At 50.6% G+C, this 18,954-nt stretch overlaps 1 protein-coding gene across 2 annotated transcripts in view; it reads right to left on the bottom strand.

Annotated features, from left to right (window-relative positions):
* Positions 1 to 16,352: 16,352 nt before the first annotated feature.
* The window catches only part of HIVEP3 (HIVEP zinc finger 3), a 51,714-nt gene continuing 49,112 nt past the window's right edge, over positions 16,353 to 18,954 (bottom strand). The window contains exons 6-7 of one of the 2 annotated variants that reach the window (XM_086863246.1): positions 18,358 to 18,422; positions 16,353 to 17,581 (exon numbers count right to left, since the gene is read on the bottom strand). In XM_086863246.1, coding sequence (XP_086719372.1) covers positions 18,405 to 18,422 — 18 coding nt within the window. In that variant the 3' untranslated portion in view covers positions 16,353 to 17,581; positions 18,358 to 18,404. The remainder of the gene's footprint in view (positions 17,582 to 18,357; positions 18,423 to 18,954) is intronic. The other variant, XM_086863245.1, reaches the window with a different exon arrangement.

The raw sequence follows: 18,954 nt of genomic DNA, 5'->3' as shown, positions 1-18,954 counted from the left end.
GGTGTTATTTGTGTCTCCTGGTGATGAGTGTGCAAACAAACCCAGGGAGAGAGCTCGGAGTGGATCCTTTTCCCTTCTCAGGGCTCACTCAAGGAGTTTGTGGGTGGTGATCTGAGTAAGGAGCGAGTAAAGGATGATTAATGCTCTCTAGGACTGGCTCTGACAGAGACACTCGGTGGCCCCACGAAAGCAGCAGAAGTGACACCGCTCTGGCAGCTCCTCTTTTCTCGTTTCATCCTGAAAGAAAATACAAGTTTAGGGCTCATTTTGAGCACGAAAATTCCCTCAGCCGGTGACTATTTTTTACTGATTTTTAAGAGTTTGGGATAAACCAGCACCACGTCACTGGTCCTATGGCAGATGGGATTTAGGAATCCCAGAATGGTTTGGGTTGGGACATTTAAATCCCATCCCACCTCTGCCATGGCAGGGACACCTCCCACTGTCCCCAGGGTCACCCCCACTGTCCCCAGGGTCACCCCCACTGTCCCTAGGGTCACCCCCACTGTCCCCAGGGTCACCCCCACTGTCCCAGGGTCACCCCCACTGTCCCAGGCTGCTCCAGCCCCAATGTCCAGCCTGGCCTTGGGCACTGCCAGGGATCCAGGGACAGCCACAGCTGCTCTGGCAATTCCAGCCCACCCTCCCAGGGAACAATTCCTTCCATATATTTAACCTTAATTTCCCCTCTTTCTGCCTGAAACCTTTCCCCCTTGTCCTGTCACTCCAGTTCTCAATGAACAGTCCTTCCCCAGCTTCCTCAGAGCCCCCTGAGATCCTGGAAGAGGCTTTGAGGTCTCTCCACAACCTTCTCCTCTCCAGGCTGATCAGCCACACCTTTATTCTGCCACAAAACCGAATTCTTTTCCAAACGAAGGATTTTCCAGCAGTTCCAGAGGCTCTGAAGCCTCTCCCCCGTGCTCACTGGCATTTTGTTTCCCAGAGAGGGTGGGTGGTCACAGGACTCACCCCTCCCCTCTCCAGGGGCATCTCCTGCATCCCATTTTTTCCAGCATTTCCCTGGAGGAGCCTGCTCCGTGCCCAGGCAGCAGAGAACAGCTGGCTCCACAGCTGAGGCGTGCAGGGGCTGGAGCTGGAGCAGCTGTGCTGGGCAGGGCTGGGGGGAGGCAAGTGGGAAGGGAAGAACAGAGCATCCCAGGAAAATCCTCATCCCCAGGAAAAATCTCCATTCCAGGAAAATCCCCATCCCAGGAAAATCCTCATCCCAGGGAAACCCTCATCCAAGGAAAATTCCCACCCCAGGAAAACCCTCATCCCCAGGAAAAATCTTCATCCCAGGAAAAATCTTCATTCCAGGAAAATTCTCATCCCAGGAAAATCCTCATCCCAGGAAAAAACCCATCCCAGGAAAAATCCCCATCCCAGGAAAATCCCCATTCCAGGAAATCCCCATCCCATGGAAACCCTCACCCCAGGGGAACCCTCATCCCTGGGAAAAATCCCCATCCCAGGGAAACCCTCATCCAAGGAAAATTCCCACCCCAGGAAAACCCTCATCCCCAGGAAAAATCTTCATCCCAGGAAAAATCCCCATCCCAGGAAAAATCTTCATTCCAGGAAAATTCTCATCCCAGGAAAATCCCCATCCCAGGAAAACCCTCATCCCCCTTCCACAGCTCCAGGCTGGAATAAGCAGGAACACAAGGATCAGGCTTTGCCTGCTCCCCAAATGTCCCATGGGATGCCAGCAGCAGGGGGAACACACAATGTCCCCCCTGGATCTTAAAATGGAATTTACATTTTACAATAGGATTTTAAAATTTTCATTTTTTTTTTGTTACTATTATTTTTAAACTTAGAATTAATTAATTAAATTTAAATTTTAAATGAATTAATTTTTAATTAAGAATTTTAAAATTCAACATTTTACAATAATTCTCCTCCCCGTAGTACCCATGAATCGCAAAGCCCTTTAAATAAAAAACAAAAAAAACAAAAAAAACCCAAAAAAAACCCCCCAAAAAACCCAAAAAACCCTGCGATCTTTTTCCTCCTGTAAATCAAGATTGATGTGGTGCCAGGAAATCGCAGACATCGCGCAAGGAGCTGCAAAAACACCGCTGGGAAGGAGCTGCCGGGAGAACGAGCGAGGGGGAGAATTTGCATTAATTAATTCTTGTTCTCCTCTCGGACGTGCATCAAATCCGCGCACAGCGCTGGGGTTTTGAAGCAAATGCAGGGTTGGGGTTGTTTTAGGGTTTTTTTTAAGGAAATACGGATAAAATCCCACTAGATGGCACTCGGTGGACGCGCATAATTCACCTGGCAGCTCCTGCGGCAGATGGGGCTCGCTGGGGCGGCTGCGAGCATCCCCCGGCCGGGGAGAAGGGATCTCCTTCCCCTGGAGCGGCTGAGGGAGCTGCCCTGGGCTTGTCCTGCTGGGAAAGCAGGAATTTGCTGGAGTGAAGCGCTGGAAATGCGGCTGCTGCCCCTCTGCTCTGCTTGGGAGGTTCAGCCGGACAAGGAGGGTGGCACTGGGGTGTCCCCAGCACCCCCCAGACCTCGTGTGGGGTGACAGAAATCTTGTTTTGCCCCTTCCATGAGTGGATGTGATGGAAACTCCACCCGTCAGTGTCCCCTCAAACCCACATCTCCACCCGGGCTGGGAACCCTGCAGAGCCAGAAGGGAATCCCGACAGCCCCAGGAGATGCTGGGATTTGGGAGGAGAACGGGGATGAGAACAGTCCCATCACTGCTCAGAGAGTGTGGCCAGTCCTCGGAGCAGGGTGGGTGGGCACTGGGAAGGGAACGGAGCTGGGAAAGGGCTGGAGAATTGCTGAGGGAGCTGGGAAGGGGCTGGAGAATCCCTGAGGGAGCTGGGAAAGGGCTGGAGAATTCCTGAGGGAGCTGGGAAGGGGCTGGAGAATTCCTGAGGGAGCTGGGAAGGGGCTGGAGAATCCCTGAGGGAGCTGGGAAGGGGCAGGAGAATTCCTGAGGGAGCTGGGAAGGGGCTGGAGAATTGCTGAGGGAGCTGGGAAGGGGCTGGAGAATTGCTGAGGGAGCTGGGAAGGGGCTGGAGAATTGCTGAGGGAGCTGGGAAGGGGCTGGAGAATTCCTGAGGGAGCTGGGAAGGGGCTCAGGCTGGAGCAAAGGAGGCTCAGGGGGAATTTCTGGCTCTGCACAAGTCCCTGGCAGGAGGGGACAGCCGGGGGGGTCGGGCTCTGCTGCCAGGAACAGGGACAGGAGGAGAGGGAACGGCCTCAGGCTGGGCCAGGGGAGCTCAGGGGGGACAGCAGCAGGAATTTCCCCATGGAAAGGGGATCAGGGCTTGGAAGTGCCCAGGGAGGTTTGGAGTGCCCAGCCCTGCTCAGCAGACGTTTCACCGTGGCACTCAGTGCTGGGGTTCGGTTGATGCGCTGGTGATCGGCCAAAGGTTGGACTTGATGATCTTGGAACTTTGTTTGGATCTGGAGCCCCTGTTTGGATCTTGAATTCCCGTTTGGATCTGGAGCCCTGTGCGGATCTGGAATTCCTGTTTGGATCTGGAATTCTTGTTTGGATCTTGAATTCCCGTTTGGATCTGGAGCCCTGTGCAGATCTGGAATTCCTGTTTGGATCTGGAATTCTTGTTTGGATCTGGAATTCCTCTTTGGATCTGGAATTCTTGTTTGGATCTGGAATTCCTCTTTGGATCTGGAATTCCTGTTTGGATCTGGAATTCCTGTGTGGATCTGGAATTCCTGTTTGGATCTGGAATTCTTGTTTAGATCTGGAATTCCTCTTTGGATCTGGAATTCTTGTTTGGATCTGGAATTCCTGTGTGGATCTGGAATTCCCGTTTGGATCTGGAGCCCCTGTTTGGATCTGGAATTCCCGTTTGGATCTGGAATTCCCATTTGGATCTGGAATTCCTGTGTGGATCTGGAGCCCCGTTTGGATCTGGAGCCCCTGGATTCACCCCTGGCCCTGTGTGGCTCCTGCTGCTCCCTGGCTGAGCCCAGCCCCGTGGCCGGGAGCCCGGGTGGGTCCCTGCCCGTCCACCCCCCAAATCTGGCTGCAATTTGTGCTGGCTCCGAGCAGCAGCAGCAGCCCCGAAATGGGAAATGCAGCCCCTTTTCCTCGTGCTCCGCAGGCAGGAAAGCCGAGCCCAGATTTCGCCTTGGATGCTCCCAGGGCTGCCGGTCTGGGAATAGCTCATGGGCCAGGAATGCGGCTCTTCCCGATCCCTGCTATTTTCCCACTTAAATCCAGAGGAAAATGGATCAGCTGCTAATTAGCAGCAGGGGAACTCTGCTGCAGGTTTATTAGGATTTTCCCCTTCTCCAGAAGTGCCTGATTAGCGGAGAGAATGCGAAACACCCGGAATTCTTTGGAGCCTGCACAAAGAGCACGGCCGGTGCCCCAAGGATGAATAAATGGTGTGAAAAGATGGTGCAAGGGCAGGAGAGGGGGATGTGAGTTTGCCCCAAGCGCTGATGAATGCCAGGCAGCATCCCTGGATCTGCCGAGCGCTCCCAGCGAGATCCCAGCTCGGCCACATCCCTTGGCTGGGTTTTTATCTGCGGAATGACCTAACCTGGGAGCGAGCTGGAGCTGTAATAAAAAGGCTGGCGGCTGCAGCGAGCTCCAGCCGGTATCACAGCAACAGCAGGAACATTTCAGAGCAGGCTCGGCTCAGCCGCAGCCTCTGGGGTTCTGGGGAACAGCTCTTTAATGTCTGCAAAAGCGCTTTGAAACCCGGGGATGGGAAATGGGGAAGGGGAAGGACGGGGGTTGTTGGGAACAGGGATCGGGCTTCAAGCAGCTCTGAAAACAACAGTCTGAAATCACGCCTGAAGAGGAGCTCAGGGGCACAGCCCAGCTCAGGTTCCTCTCCAGGATACAGCTGGAAAACATCCGAGGAGATCCAGGCAGCTGCAGGACCTCAAGGATGCTCCAGGGGGGAAAAAGGTGAATTCTTGATGACCCAGCCGTGCCCAAGCTGTCAGAGCAGTGCCAGGGCAGAGTGAGCTCTTATTTATCCCACTGCTGGGCATATGGGGAATTTGGACAGATTTTGGACACCCTCCCTCACCCCCAGAGCTGTCTGCACATCCTTGCAAGGATCCTGGAAACTTCTGCCCCTCCAGAAAAATTCCTTTAGACCCCTAAAAGTCCCCACGGGGGGCAGAGTGGGGTTTGTGGCCATCACTGTAACCCCAGGATGAACCTGGGCTGGGATGGCTCCCTCGTGCACATCCCTGGGAGGGGGAGGCAGAGCGAGGAGAGCCCCAAAATGAGCCAGCTGCCTGGAGGGGATGTGCTCTGCCATCCTCAGGAGCTCCATCCATGCTCAGCCAGGCTGCAGGACACAAATCCACAGGAGATCCAGCGCTGCCACCCTCCCCTTCCAGCAGCTGCCAGCACATTTTGGGGATGGAGCTGTCTGGCGAGGCACAGAGCTCCACATCTCCTCCTTGCCAATGTCATAAAAGGGCTTCAAACGTTCTAATGGGACCTCTGGTGTCCAGCAAAGCTGGATTTCACAGCTTCTCCTCCTCACTGAAGCAGTACCCCTGGGTTATTTCACTTATTAAATTAGGAGCTGTAAAGCAACTGGGTAAATAATAAATTGCTAGGAGGAAATAAATAAAAAATAAAACCCGGCACCCATTGCAGTTATTAGTCCTGATGAGTGAATTAGGTGTGGAAACAGCAGCTTTGAAGTTCGTCTCATTAAATCACACACCAATTCAGCACTTATTAGGTCTCCAGCCAGAGATATCGAGCCCTGGAAGATGGGGTTGGTGTTAGCAGGAGCTGTCACTGCTGCTGCTCTGGGCAGCCTGTGACTCCTGCTGCTGGCTGGGATGGGAGAGGAGTGAAAGCCCCAGCTCCTGGTGCCCTGAGAGTTTGGGGGTTGTGGGGTTTGGCCCTGAAGGAGGAGCTCAGAAAGGGGGTGCTAACCACAAATATTCACAGAGAGTCAGAAGGTGTGGAAGATGGGGTGGAAGGGGGTTCCCACAGCTGGGATTTCACACAGCCTCAGCCAGCACTGCAGTGTCTGCCTCAGGAAGTTGGGCTCCTTCCACTGAGCAACAGAAATCCACATTTCAGAGGCTTCCCCATAACCCTCAACCACCCATCCATCCATCCATCATCCATCCATCCATCATCCATCCATTATCCATCATCCATCCATCCATCCATCCATCATCCATCCATCGTCCATCCATCCATCCATCCATCATCCATCCTCCATCCATCATCCATCATCCATCCATCCATCCATCATCCATCATCCATCCATCATCCATCCATCCATCCATCCATCCATCCATCATCCATCATCCATCCATCATCCATCATCCATCCATCCATCATCCATCCATCATCCATCCATCCATCATCCATCATCCATCCATCCATCATCCATCCATCAATCATCCATCCATCCATCCATCCATCCATCCATCCATCATCCATCATCCATCCATCCATCCATCCATCCATCATCCATCCATCCATCCATCCATCCATCCATCCATCATCCATCCATCCATCATCCATCCATCCATCCATCCATCATCCATCCATCCATCCATCCATCCATCATCCATCCATCCATCCATCCATCCATCCATCATCCATCCATCCATCCATCATCCATCATCCATCATCCATCCATCCATCCATCATCCATCCATCCATCCATCCATCCATCCATCCATCCATCATCCATCCATCCATCCATCATCCATCCATCATCCATCCATCATCCATCCATCATCCATCCATCATCCATCCATCATCCATCCATCCATCCATCCATCCATCATCCATCCATCCATCCATCATCCATCCATCATCCATCCATCATCCATCCATCATCCATCCATCATCCATCCATCCATCCATCCATCCATCCATCCATCCATCATCCACCCATCCATCATCCATCCATCCATCCATCCATCCATCCATCATCCACCCATCCATCATCCATCCATCCATCCATCCATCCATCCATCCATCCATCCATCCCCACAACCCTCATCTCCTCATCTCCCGACACGTGTCCCCTGCCAGCTGGCACTGAGTGCCAGCCCTGGATGTCACCCACATCCCAGGCCAACAGCCACGGGCACAGAGCTCGTGAAAAACAATTTGACAATCCCTTCCTGGAGCACAACGCTCACCTTAAAACACCAGCTGGTTTTTATCCAGCCTGACTCCTTTCATAAATTTGCACCCTAATGGGTTACAGAGATCTTAAAAGCAGAGATCTCTGCTAGAGCTCGGTGTCACACAGGGCCCTGCTGGCCCCGTGTCTCCGAAGTTATGAGGTTAAAGGAATAACACATTTTGCAGCCTTCGTTTTTCCCATATGTTAGGAAAGATAAGGTCGCGGTTTCCAGCTCTTTTTTTTTGCAGCCACGATACTCGGAAATCTATTTTTATAGTGAAAATTCTGGGTTCTCAGCAGACAGGCTGATTCCAGGAGCAGAGAGCTGCGAGGGAAAAGTGTGGTGGGAGCGAACAATGCGGTGCTGGCAATTCCCAGTGCTCGCACGCTTCCAGGACCAGAGGTTTCCACTTCATCCTCTGGAGCTGTGGCTGAGAAACACCTCAGGCATCCTCTGGCAACTTCTGCACCTCATTTTTTGTGTCCCTCCTGGGGCTGGCAGGGGGCACTGGTGACCCCAGCAGGACACAGGGTTCATCCTCAGGTGATTTTTGGGTTTGTTTTGCTGCCTGTCCGAGCAGTGCCTGTTAGCAGGATGAGCTCCCCGGGAGGGATCTGCTGTAATAACCCTCAGGCTGCTGCTCTGGGCATTATTCTCCCAGTTTGTGCCCACCAGGGTCCCACCCCTGGTGATGTTTGTGCTGCTGGGACTCAGCCCTGCAGGGCCAGGCCCTTCTTGTGCCCAGCAGTGTCAGGAGCAAGGCACAGCCCCAGTCCTGATGGGTGTCCTGGGGCTGATCCTCCATCCCTGGGGCTGATCCTCCATCCCTGGGCTGATCCTCCATCCCTGGGGCTGATCCTCCATCCCTGGGGCTGATCCTCCATCCCTGGTCCCCTCCATCCTTGGGGATTCCCTCTATCCCTGGTGATTCCCTCTATCCCCAGGGCTGCCCTCCCTCCCTCCCCGTGCTCAGCCCACCCCTCAGCCTGCCCCTCACTGCCCTGACCCTTCTGCCCTACAAAATCCTCTCTGGGGTGGCTCACTGGGGATTCAGCCAGAGGTTGGACTCGATGCCCTTGGAGGTCTTTCCCAGCCCTAATGATTCCACGATTCTCTGACTCTTTGATTCTCCGATCCCTTTTCCTCCCCTCCCTCCCCGTTCCCTGCTCTCAGCAGCCTCCTCCTGTTGTCATAACAACGAGCACCAGCCGTGCCAGCCCTTCCAGCCCTCCCAGCTCCTCCTGGGAGGGAGCCACTGCCCCAAACCATCTGGCCGAGGTGGGCAGGAGCCCAGGGCAGAGGGACAGGGGCTGTGTCCCCTCTGTCACACGGGGCACGGGAGGAGCTGTCCCTGACTGCATCCCCAGCCATCCCTCCTCCTCCTCCTCCTCCTCCCGGCTCCCTGGGGACCCAAATCCCCGGAGCCGAATCCCCGTTCCTCACAGGCTCGGTGGAGCCCCAAATCCCTGGAGCCTGAGCCTCTCCTCCCCTCGCTGTGTGACACCAGCCCCAGGCACAGCTGGGATCAGAGCAGAGCAGACTGAGGTGCAGATTAAGGAATCCCAGATTCCAGCTGGGATTAGGGGAGCCAGGTCTACAGGCACAGCCAGAGCTGCTCCAGAGGACACCGGGGGTACTGGACTGTGCTGCAGAAAATCCATCAAATCCCAGCTCTCAAAGAAATCTCTTCTGTGGCTGGCAGTGGATTCAAACCCCTCAGAGCAGCTTTTTCAGAGCAGCTGTGGCTGCCTCATCCCTGGAAGTGTCCCAGGCCAGGCTGGACAGGGCTCAGAGCAGCCTGGGACAGTGGGAGGTGTCCCTGCCCATGGGCACAAGATGATTTTTAGTGTCTTTTCCAGCCCATTCTGTGATTCCTCACCTGACAGGCCCATGAAAGGTCAAAGACTGAAGATTTCTAAGGTGCTTTTATGGCTGCGATGCACATCAGGGCCTGGTTATGAAAGGAATCCTCCTCCCTGAGCTGCTGGGAGGCTGAACCTGGGCAGAAGGAGCCACCATTTCACCGTGGGACTCGAGGATTTCCAAAGAACAGCAGGAATTTCATCCTCCCAGAGAGAGGGAGGCACTGGTTTGAACTTCTCGGAGTGCTTTCACCACCTTCCCTTCTCCACACGGCTGCACTTCCCAGGGGAGCCAGCCTGGAGCCTCAGCCAAGGGATTCTGAGCAGCTCCATCCCACATTTGGCTCCCCAGGGCAGGAAACGTCTGCTCTGGGTCGGGAAAACAAAGGCTCTTGTGGAGGAAGGAATTTCTTGGGACACCTGATTAATTGGAGCCTCTCTGGAGATCTTTGTGACCCAAATTGGCTCCAGGTTTGGGGTTTAACTGCAGCGTTCTCAGGCAGCTCTGGCTGCCTCCAGCAGCTTTAAACATTGCAGGAATGATTTATTTTATTTTTTTCTTTTAAAGGAAAATTTATTCCCCTACTGAATGTCAGGTGGGGGTGGAACAAACGTCACCATCCCATTGCCTGCAGCCCGGGCTCGCTGCCTTCCATCCCCAGAGAGGAAAATCCAAGTGGTCAGCGTGGAATCTTCACACATCTCCAGCTTTTTTATTTTCTTGGGTGCTCCATCCACTTCTCCTGCAGCTCAGGGGCAGCAGCAGGAATGGGAAGCCCCTGGAGCAAGGGGGTGGCACCCAAAGCTCGGCCCCGCTGGCCCTGCTGGGCTGGAGTGGGCAGCCCACAGCTGGGGAAACTGAGGCAGGGAGGCCTGGGAATTGGGTGCAGCTCCGTCCTGGAAAAGCAGATTTTGCTGAATTCTGGGGGATCTCAGCGAGGGGGAAGGCAGGGGTTTGTCCCCAGCACCTCTCCCTCCTCTCCACACACAAATTTCCTGAGATTAACGCAGACCCACCAACCTCCCCCAGCCCTGCCCTCACCTCCCTCTTTAGAATTCAGCCCTGGAGAAGTGAAATATTCACTTCTATATTCACTCCCCAGGGAGCCGTGGGTTCTGCTGCCCCAGCTGCAACACCACAGGCAGAAATCCCACAGGGATTTTTTTTCTGGAGGGGTTTTTGAGGCCCTGGGGCCGATGGGGTGAAGAGGAGCAGGGCAGGAGCTGCCCAGAAGGATTTCCAGGTGAATAAAGGGAATTCATGCTCTGAGGACAGCTCAATTCCTCGTGAGGTACAAGTGGAAGGGGAAAATTCCAGATATTTTTTATACTTTTCCTATTCTTTTTTCCCCTAAAGTTTGTGTCCAAGGCTCTGAGCGCTCTGCTCCAGTGGGATCTGTCCCTGCCCACAGCAGGGGCTGGAACTGGATGATTTTAAGGTCCTTTCCATCCCAAACCAGTCTGGGATTGTGGGAATTCAGCCTGACCTCTGAGCATCCATTGCTCGTGGTCTCAGCCCCGTGAGGAGGAAAAACTGGGGGGTGAAAAGGAAGAAAAAATGGAAAAAAAAAATACAATTTTGGCATTTCCATGAGGGCAGCACTCCCCCTGCACCGGGGGGTCAGCAGAACCAGGATTTATCCAGATGTGCCAGCTGGACCTGGGAAATGAAAGGGGAATTAAAGAGTGCCACTCACACACGTAGTGATATGTTGGGACTTTAAAATTTATTCCAACATGCTGTTTTTTTAAAAATACGCCCAGACCGAGCAGACAATCTGAGCTGTAGTAAAGGCAATATTATACTTGTAAAAACTTCTCATTCACAGTACAGATGTCATTTACAATAAGGGTCACAAACATCAAATACTGAATATTTTTCTTTTTTTTTTTTTTTCTGTTTTCTTGTTTTTTGTGTGTTTTTTTTTCTTTTTTTTTGTTGTTTTTACATCAGACTGTGCTTTTTACCTGCAGTTTTTGTTTTGTTTTTCTTTTTTTTTTGCACTGATATAACCATACAGACATTGCAAGATGCAAGTGTAGAAACTGGAGTTCAAATAAAATTACAGGCAAAACTACCAAATTCCATTGGACGCTGTACATATTTACAGTACCATTTTTTTGGAATGTATTGCCATTTTAAGAACATATAGAAACTTTCTACAGACTATTCCACTTACAGAATACATACACCTTTTAGAAAAAAAGGCAAATATTTATCTTACATGAGACCATGTATATTAAATTTGCGTACACATTATTAATTATTATTATTATTAATTTTTTTTTTTTTTTTTACATTACATTTACTAAAGTGATCGTAAGTGCCATCATATCTCAGTAATGAAAACAGATTGGTTTTATGCCATCAGGACTGATGTTTTTTAATTTATTTATTTTTTCTTTTTTTCTCTTTTTTTTTTGTGGTTTTTTTTCTTTTTTTTTTTTTTGTAAATAACTTACAATACGGTTTTATTCGTAAATACTGTGCAATAGACAGAAATGTTATAAGGAAAGGAAAGACAAAAAGCAAATGATGAACAGAGGAAAAGCAAGGAGAGCAGGGAAGGGCTAGATCAAATCCTGGAGGATTTTGCACGGAAATTGGGATCATTTGAATGACTTCTCCGAGGATATTGCTTGTTCAGGTGCTGTCCCTGTGGATTTTGGACAAAACCAGGGGTTTGGAAAGCTGCAGATTTGTTGGGGAGGGGGAGGCAGAGCCCCAGCCCCGGCAGGAAGGATTTGGGATGCTCTGGGTGGGAATTCCCTGCTCTGGCCCAGGGGCCAGCAGGAGCCAGCAGCTCGGACAGGGCTGGATTTGGGATCAGAGCATTTGGGACTGGTGGGACACTGGGGACACCAGGGCTGGGATGTCACCCCTCAGGAGCAGGGGAGGAACTGCATTTCTCAGTCAAAAGCTGGAAGTTCTCAGCTATTTCATGATGAAATAGGCAGCAGGGTATCCAGCCAAGGACCTGGGGATACTCGGGGCTGGCAGAGCTCTGCCTCGAGGATGGCGTGGTTTTGGGGAGCCCTCTCCTCACCCCAAGGTCTGCTCAGCCCTGCAAGACCCCCAACTCAATTTAGGAACTAAATCCCTGCTGCAGCTCCAGGGAGCTCCTGAAACTCCAGAGGTGCTCGGGATCAAGGTCCAAGAGCTTTGTGAGCTCTGGGTGTCAGCCCTGGTGTGAGGAACGCTGTCAGGGAGCGACTGCAGGAGGATTTCTGGCTGCCAGAGCATCCCGCTGGGATCCAGGACCTCCAAGGGGTGCGAGCCACCAAAACAGCTCAGCAGGGAGGGAAACATCCCAGGGATTGGGGTGATGGAGCAGCCAGAGCACACAGCAGCAGCCAGGCCGTGTGTCCTCACCGATTATAAATCAGAGAAGCTCTGCCATGAGAAAAGCGAGGGGGTTTTATTTCCACCTGCTGCTGAAAAGGAAGGGCCGGGCTCCGCTTTTTCATTTGCCTATTTGCATTATTAATACATTCTCTGGCAATTAATCCCGCTAATTGCCCTGCAAAGCAACAGAGCCGCCCTCGCAGCCCTTGTGGGAAGCAAAAAGGGATTTCCCATCCCGGTTTTGCAGGGAGAACAGACACTGGGAGAGACGCGAAAATCAGCGCCCGGCAATCGGCTCCGAGCGAGGGGACCCGGCTGGGAACGGCGGCCAGAGCTGAGGGTTGGGAATAACAGCATCCCCAGGAAAATCCCGGGAATGCCATCCCTGCGCTGCTCGGAGCAGGGGGCACAGGGAGCCGCTCTTGCCCAGGTGCGTGCCCGCAGACAGAGATGCTGGTGCTGGCGGGCAGCGGCTCCCTCGGAGCTGGCAGTGCGACCATTAGCCCTTAATTAGCAATTAGCTATTTTTATGGGGAGCCGTCTCGCCCCTTGGGTACAGCGTGAAGCACCATTTCAACCCCAGCCAGAGAAGCCAAACTGGGTTAGGACTCGGGTTTTTTTTTTGTGCCCATCTCCTGAGTTTGCGGCGGTCCCCGCTCCGTGGCTGCCGGGCTGGGGATGGGATCCGGGCAGGGAATGGCCCCGGGAGCTCCTCACCCTTTCCCAAACTCCTTTTCCTGGCTTTTTTTTGGCGCCGGGTGAAAGGATCTGGATGGCTACACACAAACTGTGCGGATGCTCCGCAGCTGAGATGCTGGGAAAGCTTAAAAATCCTGATAATGACAATAATAATTAAAATAAATAAATATATATATATATACACACACACATATAATATATAATATATAATATATAATATATAATATATAATATATAATATATAATATATAATATATAATATATAATATATAATATATAATATATAATATATAATATATAATATATAATATATATAATATATATAATATATCATGTATCATATATCATATATAATATAAATATATAATATGATATATAATATGATATATCATATATCATATATCATATATCATATATCATATATCATATATCATATATCATATATCATATATCATAGATATAGATCATATTATATATTATATAATATATTATATATTATATATAATATATAACGTATATTATATATTGTATATTGTATATTATATATTATATAATATATTATATATTATATATATAATATATGTGTATGTTATATATATATATAAATAATAATAATAATAAGAAAAAGCCCTCCACAACAACAATAAAATAATCAATAAACCCATGTAAAGACTTTGGGGGTTTCTCGGGCTATTTTTTCCCCTCCCCTCTTTCCACAAATGACAGAGCGGCAAAAAAAATAAAAAATATACACAAAATTTAAATAAGATTAAAGATTGAAATGCAGCTACAGAAAGAAGCTGAGCAGATTTGATCTAGCCCTAAACCAGACACAACCGCTGTGGTATTTTTATGTACCACATATATATATATATATATATATTTATATATATATATGTGTGTGTGTAAAATCAAATACAAGAAGCTACCTTGGATCAAGTTAAGAGTGTGACAAGGGGCAGAAAGTGGCAGGAATCAGGGAAGCCGCTGGATTTCATGGATGGTTTCCAGGGATGCCGACACCAGCCCTGAGCACTCCGTTCCCACTCACCCGGGAGTTAAGTGCGTATTAAACTCGGGCTTAAAGCCTGGGGAGGGTTTAAACTGCAGCTTAAGAGCTCGAGTCCAGCCCTGCTCCTGCCTCTGGATCTGCCTGCGGGAGCAGCTTCCAGGCTCGGCGCCAAAAAAGGGGGAGATGGCAAAAAGGGAAAGCTGATAAAAGCTCTAATTAGGGTTCTGGACATTGTTTTGGTCAGTGTCACAGCCTTAATGGTATTTCCATGATATCTTCTTTTTTGTACTTCGTTTCCTTTACAAGAAGAGCAAAAGGAAAGAAAAAAAAAAAAGAATGAAAAGTAGAAAAAATGACAGAAGATTATTAAAAAATTTCTATTCTTTGCCCGTGAAACGGGAACAGTTCATAGCTCATCAAGTCTGGCAAGGAAATATGTTCTCATTCAGGATTTTATTTGATTCTTTTTATTTAATTTTTTTTTTTGTATTTTTATTTTTTTTTAAAAAGTGTATTACGTACCCGATAAAGTGGAACAGCTCTGAAAGAAGAAAGAACTGGTCCACTGGTTAAATATTTATATCTTTTTATATTTTTAATTTTTTTTCTCTTTTTTTTTTTCTTTTTTTTTTTTTTTTTTTTTTTTTGTTAAAAAATAAAACAAAAAATCAGGTTTGTACAGATTCCATAGACCAGAAAACCCTCAGAAGTAGTAAAGAACCTGCTGGGGCAAACGACTTGAAGCTTTGTGGTTTAAAAAGTTGACAGAGGAATGGCTCCGTCAGGGTAGCTCTGGATTTGGTATAGGATTTATTGGCAGTTGAGGTCTTTGCTCTGCCAGGGATGCTCATCCCGAAAATTCTGCTCTGGAAAAAGCTGCAGCGCATGCACAACAAGCTGACTTTGCAAGCATTCACCATTCAGCGTCACATTTTTATCTCCCAAAAACAGCCAAAAACGGGGCCTGTCCGCGCCGGAAGGGCTGAGCTGGGGATGTCCCGCGGGGGAAAAGAAATAAAGGTGAGAACAAGAGCCAGAGTCACCGAGAGGCCTGGCAGAGCCCCGAGCCTTCCTCATCCCTGGAGCTCCCAGAGCACTGGGAGCGAGCCTGGGGTGGGGTGGGATGAGATGGGATCCATGGGATCCATGGGATGGGATGGGATGGGATGGGATGGGATGGGATGGGATGGGATGGGATGGGATGGGATGGGATGGGATGGGATCCATGGGATGGGATGGGATGGGATGGGATGGGATGGGGTGGGATGGGATGGGATGGGATGGGATGGGATGGGATGATGGGATGGGATGGGATAATGGGTGGATGGGACAGGACTGGACAGGACAGGATGGAATGGGATGGGATGATGGGACAGGAGAGGACAGGATGGGATGGGATGATGAGATGGGATGGGAAGGGATGGGATGGGATGATGGGATGGGATGGGATGATGGGTGGATGGGACAGGACTGGACAGGACAGGATGGGATGGGATGGATGGGATGGGATGATGGGAGGGGATGATGGGATGGGATGGGATGATGGGTGGATGGGACAGGACTGGACAGGAGAGGATGGAATGGGATGGGATGATGGGACAGGAGAGGACAGGATGTTTTGGGATGATGGGATGCGATGAGGGCAGTTTGAGTTGTCCACAACTCAAACATGCTGGAGGAAGAAAAGAAAGGATTCCAAGGCCGTGTTCATCCCCCTCCGACAGCAAGGGAGGGTTTGCAGAGGCTCCCCCAGCCCAGGGAGGGCTCAAGCACGGGCAGGGCTTTGCCGGGCGCCGCGGGAGGATTAAAGCAAAGCAAGCAGGAGGCTCGTCCAGCGAGAGACCCTTCCTGGCACGGGCTCTACATTCCACACATTCCTACCTTCTCGCAGGAAAACCTTTGAAGAAGAAGAACCTTTTTTTCTTTTTTTTTTACTTTTTTTTTTCGGTTTTTTTTTTGTCCTTTTTTTTTTTTATAAGAAAAGTGCTTTGCTGGGTTCTGCAGGAGGAGGGAGGGCTGCTCGCGGTTTGTTCTCCTCTTTTCGAGGGACAATTCCTCTCCCTGCACACAAGGAACCTCCCCTGCTCAAGGAAGTGCTACTTTCAGTCACAAGGTCAGGGTAAACACGTTTTTCAAATGTAAAGCAGTTTCAACTGTTTAAAGCACGACCATAGGGATGCCAGGAAAAAAAAAAAATAAAAGAAACAACAACCAAAAAAAAAACAAACCCAAGCACTTTGCAATAATTAAATAAAGCATGTAATAAATACGAATCATAAACTTCTGTACACAGGAGCAAGGATTTGGGGTTTTTTCTTTTTCTTTTTTTTTTTAATCATTTAATCAATATATAAAAAAAAAAGTTTTTTTTTTCTGTTTTGCTTTTGTTTTCAGTGCATCTTCTCGCTCTTTAAAATACTTAACCCTTTCCTTTCTGCATCTCTCAGGCCCAGGATAACGCGCACCTAAATGGCAAAAAAGACAAGGTCTAACAAACCCCCTTTCCAAAAAACTCTAAAAAAATATTCACAGCCTCAAACAGTTTTGTACATTTCAAGCAACAAAAGGTATAGAAAAAGGCACAAGTAACTGCATACATGTGGAGATAATACCAGACTGGGACAAAGAAAACCAGGAATTTTCCATGGGTTTGGTCATTCACTAGAGTGCTTCTTATGATTATACTAAAGGAAATAGTGTTGAAAATGTCTGTTGATTTTACAGAGGAAGCCTAAAGGTGGAACAGCTGGCGGAGGCTTAAGTACTTCCCGCGTTTTCATCCACCTTTTTGTGAGTTTGACCTAAATCGGAGTGCTCTGGGTGTGGGCTGCTCCCGCCGGGCTCTCCGGAGAGGTTCCTGGGGCGCAGGGAGCAGGGCTGGGGGTGGCCAGGGGGGGCTTCTGAGGGGCTGTCCCTGGCCAGCGAGGGGACGGCTGAGATGAAAGTGCAGGCTGGTTCCGAAGGGCTGCTCGAGCTGCCCGCTTGCTGCTTGCCCTTGGCTTTGGAGGGCTCTTCCGAGGCCGAGGGCTCCGGAGAGGGTTCCTGGGGCGCGCCGGGGCTGCCTGGGGACACCGGGGGCTCCGCCAGGCTGGGCTCGGCCTCAAGCTCCTGCTGAAGCTCACTAGTCCTCGTCTTCTCCTCCGAGAGGCCACCACCCGCCCGCTCTGGGGACAGGGCGAACTTGGAGACCTTGGCCACGGGGGACACGGACTCTGGAGGGCTTCGGGGCTCCTCGTCCCTGCTGGCAGCCCGGCTGAGCTGGGCGGAGGAGAAGTGTCCGGCTTGGAGGGACAGCACGGGGCCGGGCACCAGGCTGGCGTGGGAGCTGGGCCTGGCCTGCACCATCTGGATGCCCCCGATGGGGATCATGGGGTACGGGGTCCTGGCGAGCTGCTGCGAGTGCAGCGGGAGGTGGCTGAAGACGTTCTCCTCGCCTCGGCCGGGAGCGTGGAGGTCGTGAGGGGGCTGAAGGGGCCGGGGGCACGAGGGCTGCGGGGTGCCGGGGGAGCAGGGTGGGCTGCGGGGTTCCGTCTTCTGCGCCGGGGGGAAAAAGAGAGCGGGGTCAGTGGGACACACGGGGCATTGGCCTCGGCAGCAGCAAGAGCTGTGGTCAGCGTTTTCATCTGATTTTTGGGGAGCTCAGACACCTGAGGGACGTGCGGAACCCCAGAGCTTTAAGGTGTGGGGCAGCACAACGCACAGCGTTTCACTTCTGGGGGAAACACGCCCAGGGTGTGCTGGGGCACAGATCCAGGGATTCGGTTTAGGCCTGGATCGTTATAAAATCAGAGAATTATTTGGTTGGAAGGGACCTTTAAAGGCCATCTTGTCCAACCCCCTGCTGTGGGCAGGGGCATCCTTAATTATCCCAGGTGGCTCCCAGCCCCATCCAGCCTGGCCTTGGGCTCTCCCAGGGATCCAGGGGCAGCCACAGCTTCTCTGGGCACCCTGTGCCAGGGCCTCACCACCCTCAGAGTAAAAAATTCCCTCCTCAGCTCTAGTCTGGATCTCCCCTCTTTTAGTTTAAAACCGTTACCCATACTCTGAGAGCTGCCTCTGAAACGCTGCCAGTGTTTGCTGCCAGCTGATCCCTGTCAGTGCAGGGGGTCCCTGAGAGCCCAGAATGAGGCTGTTTATTCATTTATGTATTTATTCTCACTGTGCTTTCCTAAAAAGCATCCTCACACTGCTGAGTGCAGGGATGCTCGCAGTGAGAGGTGGCATCAACGCCCAGCAGTGGGGTCCCCACCACCACCACCACCCTCACGGGGTGCTCTGTGCAAATCAAGGGTTCCGACCCTACACTTTACCTTTTCCTCTTTCTCTCTCGGTGCTTCCCATAGTTTCCTAACGTACATCATGGAGAGATATGTGGCTAAACAGAAATGGATTAATTAGTGATGAGGTAATGACTAAATCCCTGCACAGGACTCCCAAGAAGAGGAAGTGACAAAAACCGAAACCAACTTTTGATTAAGATGGGGTTGGAGCTAAAATGTGAGGATCCACTGGAGGGCACATTTCTTTGTAGGACTGTGGGGAATAATTCCCTGATCCTGTGAGCTGGATCCCTGAGGAGGCAGCAGAGGAAAGCAGCAAAAGAGAACAGGAAAGAGAAAAAGGAAGAGCCACCAAAGGTAGCGTGTGCTGGGTCAGCAGTGACAAGCCCAAACACCGCTAAATATTTATTGACTAAGTCACTTCAGGGATGCTGGGAAAGCCCAAACAAATATTTCAGTGGTGCAACCATGACCACGAGGAGAGACTGCCCTAAGCAGGGCCAGTGGGAAGAGAGATGATCGTGGTGAGACCTGGCAGCGAGCCTGACACTGGAACTGAGCTCAGATCATCTTCAAGCTCTGTTTGGGACTTGATAAACCCTCCTCTGGTCTTTCTGTCTCTTGTGG

This window comes from Cyanistes caeruleus, chromosome 26 (assembly GCF_971803275.1).
Source record: "Cyanistes caeruleus chromosome 26, bCyaCae1.hap1.1, whole genome shotgun sequence".
In the NCBI taxonomy this organism is placed as follows: domain Eukaryota; kingdom Metazoa; phylum Chordata; class Aves; order Passeriformes; family Paridae; genus Cyanistes; species Cyanistes caeruleus.
This window is presented reverse-complemented; position numbering and strand designations above follow the sequence as displayed.